At 41.6% G+C, this 20977-nt stretch overlaps 1 protein-coding gene across 3 annotated transcripts in view; it reads left to right on the forward strand.

Moving 5' to 3' along the window:
* LOC142375478 (tyrosine-protein phosphatase non-receptor type 14-like) overlaps positions 1-20977 on the forward strand; it is a 51712-nt gene that overhangs the window by 18830 nt on the left and 11905 nt on the right. For 2 of the 3 annotated variants that reach the window (XM_075459505.1, XM_075459503.1), the window contains 10 exons: positions 4178-4587; positions 6537-6712; positions 15977-16074; positions 17585-17652; positions 18338-18408; positions 18505-18592; positions 18676-18764; positions 18925-19012; positions 19208-19290; positions 19523-19583. In XM_075459505.1, coding sequence (XP_075315620.1) covers positions 4414-4587; positions 6537-6712; positions 15977-16074; positions 17585-17652; positions 18338-18408; positions 18505-18592; positions 18676-18764; positions 18925-19012; positions 19208-19290; positions 19523-19583 — 996 coding nt within the window. In that variant the 5' untranslated portion in view covers positions 4178-4413. Of the gene's footprint in view, positions 1-3697; positions 3881-4177; positions 4588-6536; positions 6713-15976; positions 16075-17584; positions 17653-18337; positions 18409-18504; positions 18593-18675; positions 18765-18924; positions 19013-19207; positions 19291-19522; positions 19584-20977 lie in introns of those variants that run through there. The other variant, XM_075459504.1, reaches the window with a different exon arrangement.

Raw genomic sequence — 20977 nt, forward strand, 5'->3', positions numbered from 1 at the left:
CATTTTTTTATTCCCTTTTTCATTTCTGCCTGGTTGGCTGCAGTGTTTTGTCAGAGCATGTTTTGATTAGGTTTATTCTCAGGTGGCACCCTTAAGCGGAATCAACACCTGAGCGTGTAAAGCGATGACTGGCAGGAAAACATTGAGCCTGGAGGGGGAAACCTGTGTCAACATTGTTTATTATCTCATTTTATAACCTTATTTTGTCAGCTGTTTACTAAACTCCACCTACCTTAGTTACTGTTGCACACCTGCCTTGCTGCTTGTTCCAGAACGGTGCATCACCCAATTTACAAGGATAGCTTAGTACTTCTTTGATATTTTCTTCTTTTCTTCTTTTTAAGAGAGTGGACAAAAGCAGGCTTCTGAGCTGGCTTGTGGTTGAGGCTTAGGTTTGGTTTTGATCAGGCATTATGGACATGAATGCCTTTGAGTCTAATGTTTTTGGCTCCAATAGATGCCTTATATTTCTTTAATATACATGTCTTTTCTAATGTCAATAAGAACAAGCCATCTCTATATATGTGGCTTAACATCAATCTTTTAATATACAATTCTACAATTCTTCTGTTGGTGAAATAATGCCCAGTTGGTATATTGTACCACGTCTCGATTGTATGTATCGAATCACCAAATATGACACTTTTAATCAGACTGTAAGGTCGAAAATCTTTAAAAAGAACTCTTACAATAGATGCTGTAATTACCTTGGACCCTGCTAAGCCTTGGTTGGAAAAATGTTTTCAATATCTATGTCTGTATTAGTATTATTAGCTGTGTCAGGATCCAGGGACTCAATGTAATATCTCACCATGTCAGAATTCAGGTGTGTCGTGCTACCATTGTACTTTATCGATACTCTACAGACTTTTGTCCAGAGTTCCTTCCTTCTTGCTAAATCCAACCATTTTCCAGTTGTCAAATTTGATGGTGCATTGTGAACTTTATCAGCCATGGTCGGCTGAAATGTTGTATTTGTTTTTTTTAATGATGTAGCTTAAAAGTTGCTTTGTCTGCTAGATGTTAGTGAGGCATCCGTCATGTGGGCTTGCTGGTAGGCTGTTTTGAATGGTGTGCGGACTCTACCCATATGGTGCACTATGGCCACAGTAATGTTGTGGAATGTGTGGATCCTATAACTCTGTGACACATGCATCAGAAACTTATCAACTAATGTAAACGTTTCAATCAAGCCATATGGTATATTATGGTACATTTTATTCAATGCACAAATCTGCCCTGATGTGGTTGCATCTTTAATGTTGAAAAAGGGTCCAGATTTGCACTGATTAATCTTTATACCCTTTTCTTTGGAAATTGTAACACTATTGCACCCAGCCTTGCTGGAGCTGCTGGATTTTAAACATCGACACAGTTGCTGTCCTCCGAGACTCAAACTTTGGCCTCCAGAACAACATTGCAGGAGCAGGTGTGTCACCTTGTGTACACCAGAGAGAATCTACAGTATTTAATGAAACGGCAGTAATTTATGACCTGGGAAGTATAGAAGTGTGTGAGGTCTAATCTCTTCTAATTAGCTTTTTGATCACTGTTTGCAACTACAGTTAGGAAAAACCCTATATATTTGTGTGTGGTGATGTGGTTTACGAGCGCAGTGAAAATGAGTTTGCTCCTTGCCATATCAGTTTGGGGTAGACAAAAAAAAAAACACACAACAAAAGATGGGAATGGTTTCATATATATTTAGCCAAACTCACAACTCTAAAAAATAAAAACAACCCTGCTCGCTTAGTTTTCCCCCTCGGTTTCTCCACACCACAAAATTACAATGTGCAATTTCATAAGGGTTATGGGCTGTTTTTGCACGCTGGAAATAAACACGACGGTCAGGAGAAAATGCTGTGCAGCATTGCTGCAGCATTTTATTTTTTTGCATCGAGGAGTTGGTTTGATTGCACACTATTGTCTGTCTGTCTGTCTGCTTCAGTCAACCACACACTCCCAAACCATGCCACTGATTACTAGTTTAGAGTTTCGCCAAATGCTGCCGGGTCCTTTGGCTAACCTCCTAAGAACCTGGTGTGTGATCTTGGTGTATGTGTTTGCGGTGTGTCCTGTTCATGCATGTCTATGTTTGTACACTACACAGTGAAAGTATGTGTCTTTATTTGTGTCTCTGTGTGTTTGTCTGCGTCCGTCTACTTGTTGACAGCGATCTTGCTGATTTGTGTGCTTGGGAACGAGTTTTACTGTCAACATGTGATGTCACTTCCTTCAAATCAGATCCAGAGGGGGAAGGGTCAGATGATGACTGGGGTCATGATGGTCTCGTATCCCAAAGCCAAGCTGATTTATTCACCAAGTGTAACCCAATTGCTTCACTTGTGACGGCTTTCTCACTTGATGTTTGAGTGTTGCCTTGAACACTCAATAACACACACAAATTAGATGATGCCACATTACTGCGCGCCGTCTCTGAGGGATTCAGACGTTAGAAATGTGCTACGGCTCCCAGAAAAGCACAGCTGTTGCAATAGATGAGTGAGAAGCAAGCGTGGTTCAAACTGTAACAAACAAGGAGGCTGTGCAGCTTCTTGACAGAAGCTGCCTCTGCTGTGTCTTTTTCCTGCTCAGCCTTATCACACACACACACACACACACACGCTCTGTCCCTCCTTGTGGTGCATATTTGTGTCAGGTGTGCTCTGTTTTTCCAGTCAGGGTTAAAAAGGAATCTAGGCTGGGATCCAAGCTGACTATCAGGAGCACATTGCTCGAGCACAGGACAAGAATGAACACATCCCCTCCATCTTTACTCCTCCTACTTCTCCCTTTCTGCTTCATATTTCCCACCCCTTTCCTTTCTTTCTCCTCTGCTTGTCACTGGAGCTTTGTTGTGTTGTATTTCAGGACTTAAACATATTCTGCTTAAGTTCTTTCTCTATTCAAATGTTTATCTTAATTAATGTTATCACCTCTTGTTAGCCCCCTTTTCACACGTCCCCTTGCCATCTCTTTTCCTGAATTTGTGTTCTTTCCGCGCTCAGGTGGTGCGGAGCTTTTTAAAACAAACAAACAAAAAAACTAGTTCTTGTCTAACAAAGTTACCAAGTAGCTACCACCCTTAAAATGACGCCGCTTTTAGCTATGTGAACTGATTCCATTGGGATTACCAGGATTTTTTGTAATTACCTGCTGATTCATGGTGAAATTGCTCAGTTTTAAGCCCCTACTTTTTTTTGGGTTGTGTTTTTGTGGTATGTGTGTACAGTTGATTTTCTAAAGGTGTGGTTATACTGAATACTTCTCTTTGTGTTTGTTTGTGTGTCAGGCGTCCTGCCTCACTTCAAAGGTCTTTCCTCATTACAGACATGAAAAGCTAAGAAATTGATGATTTATCAAGAGATGTGTTCAAAGAGTTTCCTGAAGACCTTGCTTAACCTTGAAACTTCAACTGTGTGTGTGTGTGTGTGTGTGTGTGTGTGTGTGTGTTTCTTGTATTCGTGTGATGCATTCACTTATGTTTGAAGAGTTTCTTACTTTTGTGTTTATGTTTTCGGACAGTAGTTGGCAAAAAGTGTGTCTTTGAAAGCACGCAGGTCACCGCTGCATGCGTGTAATCTTAAACACTGCTACACTGCTGCGCTACAATGTGTGGCACTGTGCTGCTGTGGGGTAGAGAGAGGGGGAGAGGGGAGATAAAAAGGAAAGGGAAGGCCTCCCACACAGACAGATATGAGTATTAGACTTAGAAGCTCCATTAGTTCTTCAGAGCCAGCTGCCGAGTTCAACTGGATGTCTGCGCTGTGCTGTTTGATCTCCATTCATCCATAGCCTTACATCTCTGCCTCTGTCTCCCAGCTTGTCCCGACGCTTGGCCTCATGGGGCTAGAGAGAGCACAGCTGCCCGAATTATAGGGTAAATCCGTCTGCTGTTGTACCATTCTAGCCTCTGTTCGCGTCAGAGCCCCACCGCTGCTTCTGTTATTGCTCGTAATTCTCAGTATGTTTCTCTCTTTCTGCTTGTTTATGGGAGATAGGCAGGATGATAAGACTCAGAAATATGGAGTGGGAGGTTTGATGAAGACTGTTAACTGATTAGAGCACCGTGTAGTTGCCACAGTCTTTTGGGCACAAACGGGAAAGGAAATTGAAACAAATCTGCAGTTTTTTCATGATATCGACTCATTGTTCTCTCTTTAATCTCTCTTTACAGGACCCGGTCATCCTCCTCTTCCTCATCCTCCTCCTCCTTCTTCTCTCCGGACAACTTTGGGAATGGGCCAGCGCCTTGTCTGGGTGCATCTCTCCTCCCAGTGGTGTGGCTGGCGTCGCGCGAGAGTGAGGAGGGCAGCAGCCAGGTCATAGAGCCAGCCCACCCCTCTTATCGCTCGCTTGCTCTCAAGTGACTTTTGACCCCTTGACTCAGCCGTGACCCTGCCTTGACCAGCCATGCCGTTCCGGCTGAAGCTACGGCGCACACGGCGCTACAATGTCCTGAGCAAGAACTACTTTGTAACAAGGATTCGCCTGCTGGACAGCAATGTGATTGAATGCACCCTGTCAGTAGAGAGTACGGGGCAAGAATGTCTGGAGGCGGTGGCCCAAAGGCTGGAGCTACGGGAGGTTAGTCTTGTACTTTGTCACACTGCTACATGCTACTATTAATATCTCAGATGTTATTTGGCTCTTTTGAAACATACGTCTGGATATTTGTCTTTGACTAAAGCATTTAGCAGCTATCATGTATCCCCAGCTGTTGGTTGGATAGGATATTGGACATTTGTTTGCTTCTATGATTGCCACGCGTCTCTCCTGACACCTTGTGCGTGTCTCCCTGCCCTCTGCTGTCGGTCTCCTGCAGGGTCCTTGTTTGTCTCTAACGAAGCGTGGCTACCTCTGTCCTCTTGTCACAGCAGAAGAAAGAGATACTACTCATCCCCTTAGCACAATTAACCCCTACTGGCTGTTCGCTCTGACTGCTTCCTCCCCTCTTTCTCCTCTGTTTTTTTTTTAACCATTCATGGAAATGTATGTGCTCACAACTGTATGGAACGCATTCAGTTTTCTATTATGGGACATTCATGGGCACTAGTGGCCTATATTTGAAAACGGAGGGATGAGAAAGTGGTGGAAATGGGTGGATGAAATGCTGTCATTACGTTAAACACAGACGGGACGTTTTTTTAGCTTTGCATTGTGTTTATTATCTTTAGAATTGCTTTTGAAATGTGTATGAAAGGCATACTGGGTTTGTGAGTGTTCACCCGAAGACGGATTGAGTTGACAAATGTGTGTTCAACTGTGTGTCTGCGCCTGTTGGAGCTGCTAACAATGCGACGTAGAGAGGGGCGGTGTAGTGCATACTCGCATAGTGTTGTGGTATTTCCCAGGTGTCAGTGATGTTATAAATAAGGTGGTGTCACACCACAACTTGAGCGGCTGTCTGCCTCATCAGTGCACACCAGCTCAGGGCTTTGTTTACGTGTCCGTGTCTGTGAGACGGTCTTTACGTTTGTGAATGCCGTGTGTTGCAGCTCATCCTGGAGCCGTGCCATTTTCATTATAGATGAATGAAATCATGCAGAGGAAGCAGGTGCGCTTACCTCTTTGTAATAACAGTGACGCACACATGTCAAACGCACAAAAAGCCAATGAAATGTCAGCTTTTTAGTCCAAACTACATGGATAGCCATATGTCATCTGGAGTTTAAGGCTGCAATTAAAAAGCTTACAAGTTGACAAAATCTTTCTGTAACACACCAGCTATGATACAGGTCAGGTTTTTGGTAGCTGTCTGATCTTTCTTAAAAGTAACCCACGTTATGCAGGGAAATACCCTTTCAAGTTTACCTGTTCTTGTCTGTTTTGATCAGTGAAATATGTAGAAAAAAAAAATCTATGACGAGGAACGATCTCATATCAACACCTGCCTCACAGCTGAGATGTCACAAGTGCCAAAGGTTAAGAAAATGAGTTAAGTCAGAGTTGTTCCTTTGCAGTTGTTGTTTTGACCTCTATAATAACAGAAACCATTTTCTTTCAAAGACCAGGTTTATTCTCTCTGAATGTAGTTTTAATCTTTATCGACTACCTTTCACTTTAACTTTGAACACACATCTCTTTTTAGAATAACTAGCCACAGTTGGGTGCTCATTTGGATTTTTTCAGACTTGTCATCCAACTGTTATGGATCTACTTTATTGTTTATGTTAAATTGCCTTATCTTGCTGATAACAAAAGTTTGACCAGATTTGATGAAGAAATGCATGTTCAGTAATATCAGCTCTCTGATTCTTTATTATGTGTTTCCCAGTGTATTTCTCAACTCTGTTCCAGTTTCTAAGCTCAATCAATTGCTCTACAAACCCCGTAACACTTTTTACCTCCACTTTCCATTTCCCTTATCTCTCTGTAGTTTATTTAGATCCATTTATTTGAGCTTTATTTCTCCTTTTGGTTCCCATAACTCATCTTTGTTTCTCATTTGTTTAATTTCCCCTCTTATATTTCCTTTCCTTCCAGTGGACTTAAGCACCACTATAACGCTTTCTCTCTTTCTCTATCCTCTGCAGACCCATTACTTTGGGCTTTGGTTCCAAGGGAAGACCCAGGCCCCGGCTCAGCGCTGGGTGGAACTTGAGAAACCCCTCAAGAAGCAGCTGGATAAGTTTGGCAATGAGCCGTTGCTCTTTTTTGGAGTCATGTTCTATGTTCCAAATGTTTCCCGGTTGGAGCAAGAAGCCACCAGGTAGAGTCTCCAAAAATTACTTTTTGTTATTTTTGCATCTTAATAAAAACTGTCCACATAGAAGGTAGATGCTTTAAGTCTCTAAAAGTAAGAGCTTTCTGTTTCATGGGAGCAGAAATGTTAAGAAATGTGAAATGGAGTAAAATACAGGAGTGTGAAAAGATGTGAGGCATATGGTTTTCAAGCTTTTACAAAAGCAGTCAAATACCTGATGCACTTGTACAAATTTGTGTATGTGCAAGTGGAAATTGAATTGTTTAGTTAAAAGGGATACATTGTATGTACCAATTTTCAATGGTTTTCCAAGGTGTCACTGTATAGCAATACAAAAGATAGATTTTCTTTTCTTAAAATTTAAAGAAACAGTCTGATCAGTTTGGACAAGCGCACTGGTTCTCTTCTCATTTCTGCAGGGTTACTATGAAGTGACGTTCTACAGTTGGGTAGCTTAGCTTGGTTAGCAAAGACAAGAAGCACGTTTACTTATTAACATCTTAAGCTTTATGTATTCCTTCATATGTAAATTTGGTTACAGATAGACACAAGACCCATGTTTTCATTCAAATGCCAAGTTTTAGCTGAATGGTTGTTTAAATGTCACAAAAAAAAAAGATAAATAAATATGTTTTTTTTTTTTTTCTTGTTTCCTGGTTTGGAGGAAATAAACCAGACTGTGCAGCGTTGTCAGAAGGTGACGGTTGTATGCTGTGTTGTATGCTTTGTTCTGCAACATAAGATAAATAGTGTTGCAAGCTATTTCCAGTTAAGTGCAGAAAAAACTTAACTGAAAAAAAGTCCCAAATGTCGTTGGATCGCATCATACAGAGCAAAACGAGACAAACAACCACACACGGTCACACTCACTCCTAGGGACAATTACCAATTACCCTAACATTGCAAAACAAGCAAACTCCACACAGAAAGGCCCCGGGTGGGAATCGAAAACTGGAACTCTCTCGCTGTTAGGCGACAGTGCTTTTCTGAGAAGCTGAAATTGTGACTGAAAAGTAGCTGATTTAGACCAAGCTTTCGGACGTGGTTTATTTTAAAACTTTACGAGGCTTCTGCTCGGCTCTAATAAAATCTTGATTTTTACAAACACAGCATCATCTGATAAAACTACCATCCTCTCAAGGTAAAGACAACATCTGAGCAGTGATTAATGCTATTCTTACATATACGATTATTCTTCAGAGAGAACGTTAGAAATGGCAGAATGTCATGAGTGATTTTTGCTAAGTGATAAATGTCTGTCAGCTGTGGTATTGCGGCAGCTGTGTTTTGTCGTTTGGCTCGAGCGAGCTTCTCAATCACTTGACCACACAGCCTACAGATAATGGACAACTGAATCGTTAAATTTGTCACCATTCACTTTTTGGAAAGAAAAAACAAAAAAGCTTATTGTGTGTAAAAAGTTGCTAAATTTAGCTCCAAATTCACAGAGATGGCAGCAATGGTAATAAAGCTAGGACAGCTCATAGGTGTTGCTAACTAGAAACAAAACCAAGAGGGATGGCCTTGGCTATGCACTGAACATAAGAGGTTCTCTGGATTTTTTTCGTCCAATTGAACGCATTGTAATTATTTTCCTTCGTGTTGGTATGTTCCTTCTTTAGAGCCAGAAACAATTGATCAGGCTTGTAATATGATGTCATTTACTTAATCCAACCTTAGGGTGTTTCCCAGCATTTCCCATTAATGGCTTTGTTGCGTAATTGTTTGTGGAAAAAAAGGCCAAATAAAATGGCGGGAAGAAAAACAAAAACAAGTGAACACAAAAGATTTTTTGTAATATTTGTGAAAGTTTTTTTTTTTTTTTTTTTTCTCCAATTGTGATTTTTTGTAACTAGACTAGAGGACCGGTCAAACGACTGATGTTATAGACAGCAGCCATCGCTTTCTTAGACCACAGTGTGTAGTCTGCAAGAGCGCGTTCACTAGAGTGAATGAGCATGTTTGGTAGCTGTGAGGAGTGCATGGAGGGGTCAGTGTGTAGCGGACAGACAGGCATCTCAGATTCATTCGCTGTCACACACAGACTCGCACACTGCAGGTCTGCCTTGCACTAAGCTGCTGAATTTGTGGCCCTTGCCTCGCTGGATGTGGGAAAGGTCGATTGCAGGTCGCAGCTTGATATTTTGACACAAGAGTTGGTTTAAAGGTGTGTGTGTGTGTATCAATCTTTTTTTTTTTTTTCTCAGTCATTTCAGCTGTTGAATTCCTTGGTACTTTTTGAAAGGCAGGACCAGACATGAGTTTGTGTGCTTAGACTGGAAGCAATGAAATCATCTTCTGTTTTTGAACAACCTGTGTCTGATAGCAGCAGACTGGAGAGTTTGGAGAGTTTAGAGAGTGAGTCTGCATGTTTGTTATATGGAAACCAGGATCTAGTCTGGTTAAAGGGTGGTATTGCAGGAATCCCTATGGGCTTTTATGATGTGAATGTGTATGAGGGTTATTGGGTTACGGAGGTTATGATGGGGGCAATTTAGAGAACAATGGTCATCTCTTTTACTCAAGCCCTCTCTTTCTTTCTCACAATCCCTGTACATGGTGTCACCTTTACTGCTTTTTATCAAAAGCAGATCTCCTCATCTTTAAGGCTGCACATTTTCACTCTCTTTCTTAGTGTCCCTTCGTCCTCCTCCTAGATCTCCCCCTTCTTCTCTTTTTCTCTTTGTCAGGAATGTTGGCACAGCCGTCCAGCGTAGGAGGCGGACCACACATTCCTCCTAGCAGAAGTGCTGGGGGTAAAGGGAGAGGGGGGATGTCTGGTTTACAAAACATATGCACACAGACACACTCACACACTCCCCCAAGAATCCTCTCAGAAGCCAGCTGCAACCCTGTCAGAAGAGTTGGTTACAATACAGCACATTGTAAGGCCATACAGGGTCCCCGAGGCAACTTTTCTAAAAGCCTCGTCCCACTTGAAGTTGAAAACAATCTCCACAACCTTTTTTGAAGAGGTTCAAAATTTTATGTTGCCAAGGGTTTTTAATAAATCCTAATGTCTCATCTCTCTTATGCTGTCAGGGGTTTCCTTTTAACGACTGAAAGTCGTCTTTTAAAGATGTTTATAATTTACTGTCTGCTGGTGGATCTGGATTGGATCCAGTGAGGCAGATTCTTTTTCTACACACCTGGTTTAATGAGACGGGAAGGGCAGGATTCAGAGGGAGGGGAAAACAGGTCGAGATTAAGACAAGTGGGGACAGAGAAAGTAAGTTTGGCAGCGAGTCTTGGCTTTGGTTTTTTTTACCTTGTCATTCATGTGGTCTGAGCTGCTGTGAACGTGTTTTTTAACACTTCACTACATGTTTGCATTTTTTTTTCATTTTTTATTTTTTTTAGAAATGTAATATGTACAATACAAAGAAAATCTTACAGCTTCTTCGGTAGCGTTGACCTAGAAAGTTGCAGGTAAAACTTTGTAACAATATGTTGCCAGTAACTAGAAAGCCAGAACACTAACTATCTCTTTGTAAATTTACTGAGAAATCTGAGCTTTTTTATGTGGTCGGGTCTTTGAAGTTCAGTGTTTGACTGATCTGTAACCTGATACTGGATCTCACCCTCTTCCCGTCCATCCATTCATCTGTTTTTCCTTCTCTCTCTTCCTCTCTCCTTGCAGCTGTGAAAACTAACACAGCAGGGGGCTCATCAATCTCTGTAGGCTTTTTTTTCTTACAGTCAAGCTGTGCACTGTACACTATTAGAAAAGCATCATAATCAGAGTGTTTACCATGTTTTATAGTGAATTTGCTTCTCCAGTTATCTTTGAATTAATTGCATATCAAAGATTTTGTTCACTTTTCCTTAATTGTTTTCTTATTTATATTCCGTAACAAAAATCAACTCTGGACTGAATACCTCTTTTTGGAATCTGAATGATTTCTTGTAATTTAGATTAACTACTGCTGATGGCTTCAAAGATCAAAATAAGAATAAAAAAACACTGAAGGAATCTAAAAAGTCCTTAAATCCAGCAAAAGGTGTGTTGAAATGTGACTTTTGTAAACAAGAAGGATGTCAGCCAGATAGTATATAGTTATACATTTAGGAGAATATTTTTTAAACCCTTCAAGGTGCAAGATCATGATCGGATCAAATCCATCCTTATTAGGCTCAAGCTGTGCACTTGTGGCAAAAGTACTGTAGTACAAATCAATCAACAAGTTACTCTTGGAATTTATGAGTGAATTGTGGGTATGAAATCAGTCCAAAGGAGCAGAAGTTGTCAAAACGGGTGAAAAATCTTTTACTGATGGAAGATAGAAGAGCAACGCTAAAGGCTCCTCTCTGTGGAAAAGAGGGTTTCCATTGGTTAGCTTGTCAGATTTGTTGAAGTTTGCCCATGATAAATTATGTTAAACAGGAGGTTCATTCAGTCACCTGACAAGTATTTCTTGCAAATGGCTTTGCTGTTTCCAAGCACTTCCCATACAAACCATTGTTTTTTTTTTTTTATCATTCTCTATCAAATGGCTTTTCTACTGTCAAAGGTTGTCAGAGTTGTCTTTTGCTCTTCTTTCTGGAAAGAAATACTCTCCAGTTCTTATCTTACTGATGCTGTAGCAGCATCTACACTCACCTCTCTAGGAGACGCCAATGTTTTCGACGGTCCCTTGTTTTCTCCTGTCACTAAAACACATTATTATGTGCCAATGCTGATGGCTGCTCCAAAGCAGCTTGAATAGAATTCAGCTGCATCTTACGCTATGTATGTTGTAACGGTTAAAGGATTAATCGGTCCCATGTTGACAGATTGATTGTTGATCTTTTAATCAAGCTGATTTCTGTACTACCTCCTATTTGTTACTCACTTGTAACTAGATATCATGCACTCATGCGCGGCAGATCTCACAGAGTTGCGTGTGGTCGAAGTCTTCTGTTCCAGGGTGTCATTGATATGAAGGAGGAGAAAACTGTCTCAGTGAGAGAAAGTGAGGAACCTAAACGAGAGCTGTTGACCGGAGCGAGGCCAGCTGGCCTTAGCAGCCCCCAAGGCTACCAGCACCATCAGCCTTGAAATCCTAGCTTTGTTCAGCTAGTTATCACCAACACACACACACACAGCTGTACACTGCTGTGCCCCTTGCTGATTCAACAAATTTCAAAGTGAAACCCTCCTGCCTCCCACACAAACCGTCTGGACCCATCACAGGGCTGACGGGGTGTTCAGGGTCACACCACTGCAGAGGTGGTGGGAGTGGAGAAGGGGAGGGGGGCGGCCATATGCACACACATACTCGCATTCATGCATGCATGCACATATGCTCGCAGTCTTGTTGTCCAGGCCACTCGGACATCTGGCAGCATGTCTTTGAGTGGGGCTTGAACATGCGTGGGCATATAAAGGGCTCTTTGTGCCTGTGAGGCTGCCTGGACTGCCAGCAGAGCACTCTGCAATGATAGAAGTCACAAGAATCTCCCTGTAAGGAGTGCTCTACTTCACGTCTAAGTATGCATATTCACCAGCTGTTACAGCATTGTGATGTCACTCTGACACACAGCACATGCCAGGTGTGTTTCACTATAACAGTTTTTTTTTTTTTTTTTGTAGGTGCACGCATGCAAGTCAGGAATATGATAAAAAATTTGTGTTGCTGCTTTTAAGGGGATTTTCTGCACATGTTTAAATGACTTGTCCTACGCAAACAAAACAAAATGATTTTGGAACAGATTTTCCTTTTTAACATTTAGGCAGTTTCCCTCCTTTATTTTCCATCAATGGAACTGTAAAGGTTGGAAAATATGATTACACACTGTGTGACGGCCACATAAAAAGTGTTCTCCATTGAAGCTACATTACAAGCATAGATGGTTGAAAACAAAGTAAAACTGACTTTTTGGGATATGTTCCTCTCTTGCAGTTTGCAGACAGACTCCTCAGTAAAGTTTTGTCTCTACTGTGGCCAATTGATTTCCAGACAACCAGTACAAGACTTCCTGTTCTGTGAATACAAATACATTTACATAAGTTTATTCAACATAAAATTGTCATCAGACAACTGATTTCTAGATTGTGTTTCAGTCAGGGGGCTTCATGTCTTTTTACTGTCTGTTATTCATATAAATGCTACCAAAACGAGCTCAAACCCAACCGGTCAATATCACTTGGATTTCAAATCTTGTCCCTTGCCTCATATGCCCATATTTTGTCATAGAAACATTTATGCCCTATTTTAAATAAACACATCCATGAATATGTAAATTTGAACCAAGTTTATCTCCAGCGCTCGTAGGCTCATCGTAGACTTTCCACTAAAAGCGGTTGATAATGTGTTGATATTAAAGAGAGAAGTCCAACCTTAAAGGCCATGGTGTTTAGCATCTATTTTACTCACGGTATGTACTTTTAGCATAAAACCTTGATTTTCCTTGGAGGAGTTGTTAAAACATCAGGCAAGAACAAGTTTTTTTACTTTGTAGATATGTTCAGCTTGTATACAGTGGTGAAAGGAGGCTAGGTCAGTTGGTTTGCTTTGTGAGTTAAAAGTTACAATGATGGGAACCGCTGTTCCAAGATGTGTTTAGTGAAAAAAAGCACTCTCCCATTTGGAGTCTTTTACTGCTTTTTACTGTCACGCTTTCACTTGTTCAGAGTTATTTCAACAGTTTACCGTCCATCTCACCACTGCTGGCCTCGCATGTGTATAAACACCAACGTGTTGTTACCATTTAACCTCACAATGAGAACCAACCACTGCTAACCTCAACATTTCCCCAGACCCCATACAGAGATTGCTGGGAAAACATGGAGAGTTTGTAAAAACAAAGTCCACAATCATTTGAAAGGTTTTGTGTCCCACAAGGCTCCTCCCCTCTTGACCACATCAGGCCCCGCCTCTTGCTGCAGCCTCTGTGGTTGGGGTTGACTAATTAGAGGGTTGCCACGGGAACGGAATGGCATCTTAGCCAACAGGCGTAATGACAGGGTGAGGGGAGGAGGGCGGGGTCCGATTATAGGCCCGGGAGTATGCAGAGAGGAGCTCAAAAAAGAAAAGAACATGATGAAGTGGGGGAGAGATTGTGGAAGAAAATGTGAAACATTGAAAGATGTGAGGTGGTAGAGGAAAAGTAAAGAAGAGTCTGAATTTTTCTGGATGACTGAGAGCAAGTTTTGATAGTAAAATTAAAGCTGAAGAAAGAAGATTAACACCGGATTTAGTTTATTTTTCTGCCTGCATCTGAGAGGAGGAATGGGTGGGTGACTAAGCGTGTAACTGTGGTGTCCAAATAGATGTTTGGTTACTCTGGCACGGCCTGTCGGTGTATTAACTTGTGTGTGAGTGTACATCATACAAGGTGTCTCACAGTTCACATTGGAAAGACTTGGCCTCTGGTCACCATGGCAGCAAACAGGAAACGGCGTGCAAGTTTTTATGCAGCTGAGCCCGGTCACCCTGACAGTTCTCTCTTTCCTCCTGTGTGGCCACCCTCATTCTTCAAAAGACAAACATCCAGCTGGACCATGGCTAAAAGTGGACAAAAGGGAGCTTAGAAACTTTAGGAGCTTGGTGTATTTCAGCCTCTTGGTTTTGGGACTTTTACCACATTTTTTTGAAGACTGCAAGCGGGCTCAACAATTTGAGCACCGTCATCGTATCGGCTTACATTTGGCGAAACCACCACTGCCCAAAACCACAGTGAAATGAGTCCCAGTTTGCTTCACATTTGCACAGCAATTTCAAAGCTCCTCTCTTGTGTTGATCCAACCTAAGATTATACCCAGTACTTGATGTGTCAGCTTCATGTAACATGCTTTCTGTTCCTTGAAAAATGACAGACCTATACAGTCATATTGTTTAGTTCTTACTGGTATACATTTGGCATTCCACTCAAGTCAAAAATGAGTCACTGGTATTTCAAATGGAGGTGATTCACTCATTCCTCACTTCTGCAACAGGCCTCTCTGGCTTTGTTCAAACCGGCCATTGCTGTTGCCAGCACAGTCTTGACGCACACGTTCTGCTGCACAGACCAGAGACGGAATAATATGTCTCTTTGTGGTGTCACCATGTTTGCAATCTTTCAGTTGCTAATGCGCAAGCTCCTCCTTCTCTCTTTGGATAAATGTGTCAAGCATAAGGCCATCACGTTTTCCAACTCGATTTTGTGTAATTGGGGTTTGGAGACAGTGTGGCTGGTTGAAAAAATAACATCAGCCACCAACGAAATTCTGTTGAGTTTCTGAAAGCTAAGAAGAGTGCTCTGCTGCCACCCACCAAGTCAGATTTTTCTGTAGAGCCAGACTAATCCTAGTCTGGCTTTTTGGGGCCATTACCAGTACCAGGGTCATTGTTTATTAACTTTATTAACTGACACCTCTTCTTCAACAGGACAGCTTTGGGAAACTATTTTAGCATTTATTAGCTTATGTTGACTTGCTGGAATAAACTTTAAATACATTAAAAAAACCACGATTTGGACAATTTGAATTTTTTACGTTTAATTTTATGTTATTTTATGTTATGTTTAACTCCACTCTGAGATCTGTAATTCAGTTTCAACAAGTCATCGTAATGGAAGCAGACATCTCGAGTGCCGTTATGACCATTCTGAATTGTTACTCATGCAAAACTTGCCATAAGGTATTGGATCAGCAAAGTATTTGAACCATAATGGCAACAGTTAGAAATAAACACTGAAAAGCTGCTATTAGTTTTTATGCATCTTCTATGTGGCACAAACCTCCAGAGAACTGCAGGTCCACGTCAGCTTTTCCTTCTTTTAAATCAAATTCTCAAACTTTCCTTTTATGCCACAGCGTTTGTACCCTGGTGTGCAATGACAATAAAGTCTGTTCTATTCTATTAATTTAATGAATTGAATTGAAGTGCTGTGATTTAATATTCTCACGACACTTTCATATTTCCTTTTTTTCTTACTTGGAATTCAACATTTTGTTTTATTCCATTTCTCTGCAACGCGCTTTGAATTGCTTTGCTGAATTTTGTTACATAAATACATTTGCCTTGTTTTGCTTTGACTAGCGGAGTCAATAGTAGTAACTACTGAGGCTAATATTGTGAGAAAATGCTGTGAAATATGAAGAGGTTTTTCTTGCTGATGGTTCCTGTTATTTTCAACCCCTCCCCAACCTCCAAAACAACAAAAAAAAGGATCTCTGTCAGATTCTTCACTTCAACTGTATTGGTTTGCAACACTGGTGTCACCCTTAAAAGATAAGATCTGATGCCCTTTATGTTTTCTTACTAGAGTCTTTCTTCTTACCCTACTCCCTTTCTTTTTTTGTAGGTATCAGTATTACCTGCAGGTGAAGAAGGAAGTGCTGGATGGACGCCTACAATGCACTGAAGAGCACTGCATCAGACTAGCTGGCCTAGCAGTACAAGGTAAGACACACACACACACAGGAACAAACATTTCAAGTGAATAATCTACCAGAGAGACGGTCAGCACCACAGAGAAGAGCGAGCACAAACTCACGCTTCCTCAGGTCATCTTGACTTCACTACCTTATATGGCTGCATACCACAGGGAGAACCCAGTCCACTTGAGTTCCTATGGTATCACTCCTAACACATGCACACACACACACAACCCCACTACGTTCTCTCTGTCTTGTTCCTGGGTGCTGTCTGTGTCCCAAGGGGAATGTAAACAGACAGCTAGCTTATCAGCAGCTCCAAGGTTAGCTCAGCTGCATCAGGAAGACGCTTATCGGCCGGGAGGCAAGGATCCTCCGCTCGGCCCCCTTTTGTACAACAAGCAGCTTTTAGCGCTCCGTACAAGCCATATCTGAGGAATGAGCATGTTATGGAGGTGGTTTGTGGTGGGGGTTTTATTATGTGTAAACAAAATTTTTTATAATCTTAAACAGTAAAGTAGATACACAAGTTCCCACATAGCAATTAACTAATTAGTCATCTTGTCCTAATCATTTTGGCCCCTAAGACGTCAGTATTTATGTAGAGTGCTCAGATTTTTTTATGGACAAAATCTAGGAGTTGATTGAAAAGATTTTAGTTTAACTGACTTGTCATCTTGTTTTGTATTATTAACTATGCAGCTAAAGCCTTTTAGATATAAGCTTATCTAAAACATATTGATGAATAATAAATGTCTTGTTAGTTTTATACACTATGCGAACAATTAATGGTATTGTAACATATTGCATTTATCTAGATTGATTTCATCATCAGATACATACTGTGCTTTCATTAAATCTAAAATGTTATTGAATCTCATGGAGGTGAGTCTTTTTTCCCTTCTCGGGGGGAATATCTAAATGTGAATAATTCTCCAGCAACTACATAGGAGAAACAATTTTCCCTGCTCACATGTTTGTTCTTAATCTTTGAATTTTAGGTTTAACTGTTAACTAAAACAAAAGGAACATTTCTGCCCTTCTATAAATATTCATTGTCTAATATAGTCACCCTTATTTTCATTAAGTGCGCGATATCTTTCCATCTTTTGGGCCTGTGATTTTCTTTTATCTGTTTGCGATAAACTTCCTCTGAAGCAGCAACCATGGCCTTCAAATGATGTTCATATAAGTGTGTAGTCTTCATTCAGTACAAACCTAATACTTGAGTAGGATAAAAGTCAGGTGAAGAAGGGGTTCACACCTTTACACCTTTACTTGGAGAGCCAAGCAGTGCAGTACCTGGTTGCATTTTTTGGAGTATCGTAGCAATGTAGGAAGATCGGTTATTTGGCAACAAATGTGTGCCTTTTGCTTACTATGTAGTATCTTGTTGACTCTTTTCAACAGAACATTTAGTAGTTCGGTAGGTCACATTTCAAAACTTCAGCTACGTCACACAAGCTACATAAGATGACATTTTTGCATTTACTGTGAATGATGACTAATCTGAGTGTGTGTTTCTTGATTTTTAGCTGACTTTGGAGACTTCAATCACTACGCGTCTCAGGACTTCCTCAGGGAGTACGTGCTCTTCCCGGTGGTAAGTCCTCAAACCTTCACTGTTCAGTTTGTGAGTGTATAGCCGCTTTCACACATGCAGTGCTTTCCATTAATCTGCTGGCAACTGATCAAGTCAATGTCATATGCAAGTTAGTCTGCTGATGCTCTTCTGTAACATTTTGAGACGGAAATCTGAGTTTGTCGGCCCTATTAAGATATCACTTTCAGCGTGGCACAATCGTGAACTGCAGCTGTTACATTAACGAAGCAGACACTACGACTGCTTTTTTTGTTTACCCCAGTGCTTGTACTTGCTAGCTTGATGTGAATTAAAAATGTGTGCCTTCTGGCAGCACATTCATGGTGTCATCTGTGTACCTCCTCCTCTTGCATATCTGTTTGACGGGTAGAAAGAACACACTGGTATGGGGTGAGAGCAAGTTTGGAGCAAGATTAAAATCAAGTGCAATACATTTATTAAGTTTACAGATTCATGATGTTTTACATTGCCACTGGTTTACAGTTTAGGTGTAAGCTGTGCGACAGTCAACTTAAGCATGTGTTGTAATGCTTTTCTTTGAGACTAAGTAGTTGGCTTTTCTTTCCTTTCTCTCTGTCACTAATTCTCCATCATGTGATTCTGATATTCCCTGTTTTGTAGTCTGGCCATTCATCTCTCTCATATATGCTCTTTGCTGTTTTGCCCGCCTCTGTGTTTCCCCCAGAACTGGCCCAATGGAGAGGAGGTGCTGGAGGAGTGGACTAAGAAGGTTGCCGAGGAGCACAAGAGTCACTGGTACGCTCAACTAGATTGTGTACTGTTTGTACATCAGTGCCCATGTGAGCAATGAGATTGCCTGTTCCTTATGCAAAGTTTGTCTGTACTTTATAGTCGAATGCAGGCTGCTGAAGCAGAACTGCTGTATATTAAGGAGGTGGAAAAACTGGATGGCTTTGGCCAGGAGAGCTTTCCCGCAAAGGTAGATAAATAGCGTCAGCACGAGCCTCCTCACAGCTCTGCGCGGTAAACACATTCTTTACGCTGTTCTCTCTTATTCCACAGGATAACTACACAAATGATATTTTCATTGGTGTGTCTTTTATCGGAGTGTTTGTCAAACACAGAAATGGCAGATCCATCATGCTCCATAAGTAAGTCTCTCCGATATGCCAATATGCTAGTTTTTGTCTTAATTCAGAACCCACCTGTTATTATGAGGTCGTGAAACTAGTACAAACGAATGAGAGTTGGGTGGGAAAATTCAATATTTGCATGCTTTTTTGTTTGCGTGTGTTTTCGTGTTCGTGACAGGTGGAAGGACATTGGTACCATAGCGCACAACAAGTCAGCCATCACAGTGGAGATAACAAGCAGAGACGACACCATCATTTTTCACATGGTGAGTGTTGTGTCTGCAGGTGGTCTCTGCACATTCACACACACTTTCTACAAGGTTTACAGTGGAAGGTTACATCCACAGATTCCCCTCCAGAGAGACAAATATGGGGGCAAATTCGGGTTCAGTTTTCTATAAATAGAACTACTGTTTTACTTAAGAATGTCAATATTCTTATCACTGTATCTGTTTCTGCAGGAGGACATGGAAATGGCCAAGTACATTGCTCGCCTTTTCACTTCCAGACACAAATTCTACAAACAGAACAAGATCTGTGCAGAGTGAGTCTCGAGGCTGCTCAGAGAGGCCAGCTGAAGGCCATTAGAATGCCAATGTTTCTACTATTGTCTGTCATTTAACTTTTACACTTGAGTTCAGCAACGCCGTGAAGGTTATGTAATAGCAACACTGATTTGATAAGTCTGGTAATATAGAATTCAGAGCGCTAGCATTTGTGCAATTCATCATTTGGCTCGTCTTGAATCTCCTTTATGTCGTCACTTTGCTCCGTAGGCCCACTCACTCACCTGCACCAATCAGGAGGAGGCCCACTTGGACCCACCGCCTGTCTCTGGTACAGTTTGCAAGCATTTGTTTGCTTTGAAGTGCATCAACACAGTCATTTAGGGCTGCTTCTTAAGTGTTGTAGTCAAGACCACCAAAATCGAGACCAAATTGATACTCAAGACAAGACCAAGACTTTGGGTTGAGAACATGTCAAGACCAGCGCCAGACCAGTCAAATGTTGAATGGAAACCATAGGACCTTATCAAACTCATCATAGAGCTCCTGTATTGCGATGAGTAATAAAGTAGAAAGTACTTCCACATGCCCCGTCTCAATTTCATGCTGTGGTATGTTTTTTTTCCCCTTGTGAAAAACTTACTAGTATTTACTGTCTTACCTGCACTAATCAGCGGGCAAACACACTCGGCTTGGAAAACCAGGGTAGAAGGCTGACAGGGAGCTCAGTTAACTGCTGCTCTAAACTTTCACCTTATAACTCAAACTTAGTAAACTTATGGCCCTGTCACACTGTTGCGTATGGCACTAGCGTATGAAAATTATCACTCATACGCTGGTATACGCTGACATACACCAGGGGAACGCTAGGCATAGGTTGTATACGTTTCAAGCACGCTGGCATACGTTGGCATACGCTGAGGCAGAAATAAATTTTTGAACATGCTCAAAACTTTTGTGCGTATGGTTAATACGCTATGCATACGATAGGCATACGCTGAATACGCTAGAGGTACGATATAGGTACGTTACTGATAGGTCGAGAACGCTGGACATAAATTGCCATATGTTGGCATGAAGGTGTACCGTACAGCTAGCGTATTTATAGCCTCCGCCCGTCTGCCGCCTCCATCTCCGCCAGACGGGCGGAGATGGAGGCGGCAGGCAACCGACGATTCACGGGAGCGGTCAGGAGGAGGAGTTGGGGATCTTGATCGCTCAGAAGCATGTAACTCATCAGCCGCAGGTACATCAGGCATTTCAGCAGGTTTGGGTGAGAATGATTCTTGTGTTTTTTTGCCTTTTCCTCGGCCCAGGGCACGGGCAAACGACGATTGCTTCTTGGGAGGCATGATCGAGATGAATGTCTCGAGAGATGTTGATAGCGCGTCGTCTACTGCAATAATGGAGCAATGTGGAAAGGCTGCTGAGTTAATGGCGTTGCCCCTGGCAACCAATAGCGTCTTCTGCCAACATGGCCGACCGGAGTCACGTGACTCCTCATTCTCAATAGGCGCGTTGAAACGTACGCTGGGCATGCGCAGTTCATATGCTACTCATACGCTAGTCATTCTTTATTTTCAAGGACTTTTCGTGCGTATGATTAATTTTCATACGCAACTCATACGCTTCTCTCATACGCAACAGTGTGACAGGGCCTTTAGAGCTAAAGCAATATTGCGGATTTTTTCACCCATTCACTTTGGCATCAGATGGTTGTTTTCT

Source organism: Odontesthes bonariensis, chromosome 24, assembly GCF_027942865.1.
Source record: "Odontesthes bonariensis isolate fOdoBon6 chromosome 24, fOdoBon6.hap1, whole genome shotgun sequence".
Classification (NCBI taxonomy): domain Eukaryota; kingdom Metazoa; phylum Chordata; class Actinopteri; order Atheriniformes; family Atherinopsidae; genus Odontesthes; species Odontesthes bonariensis.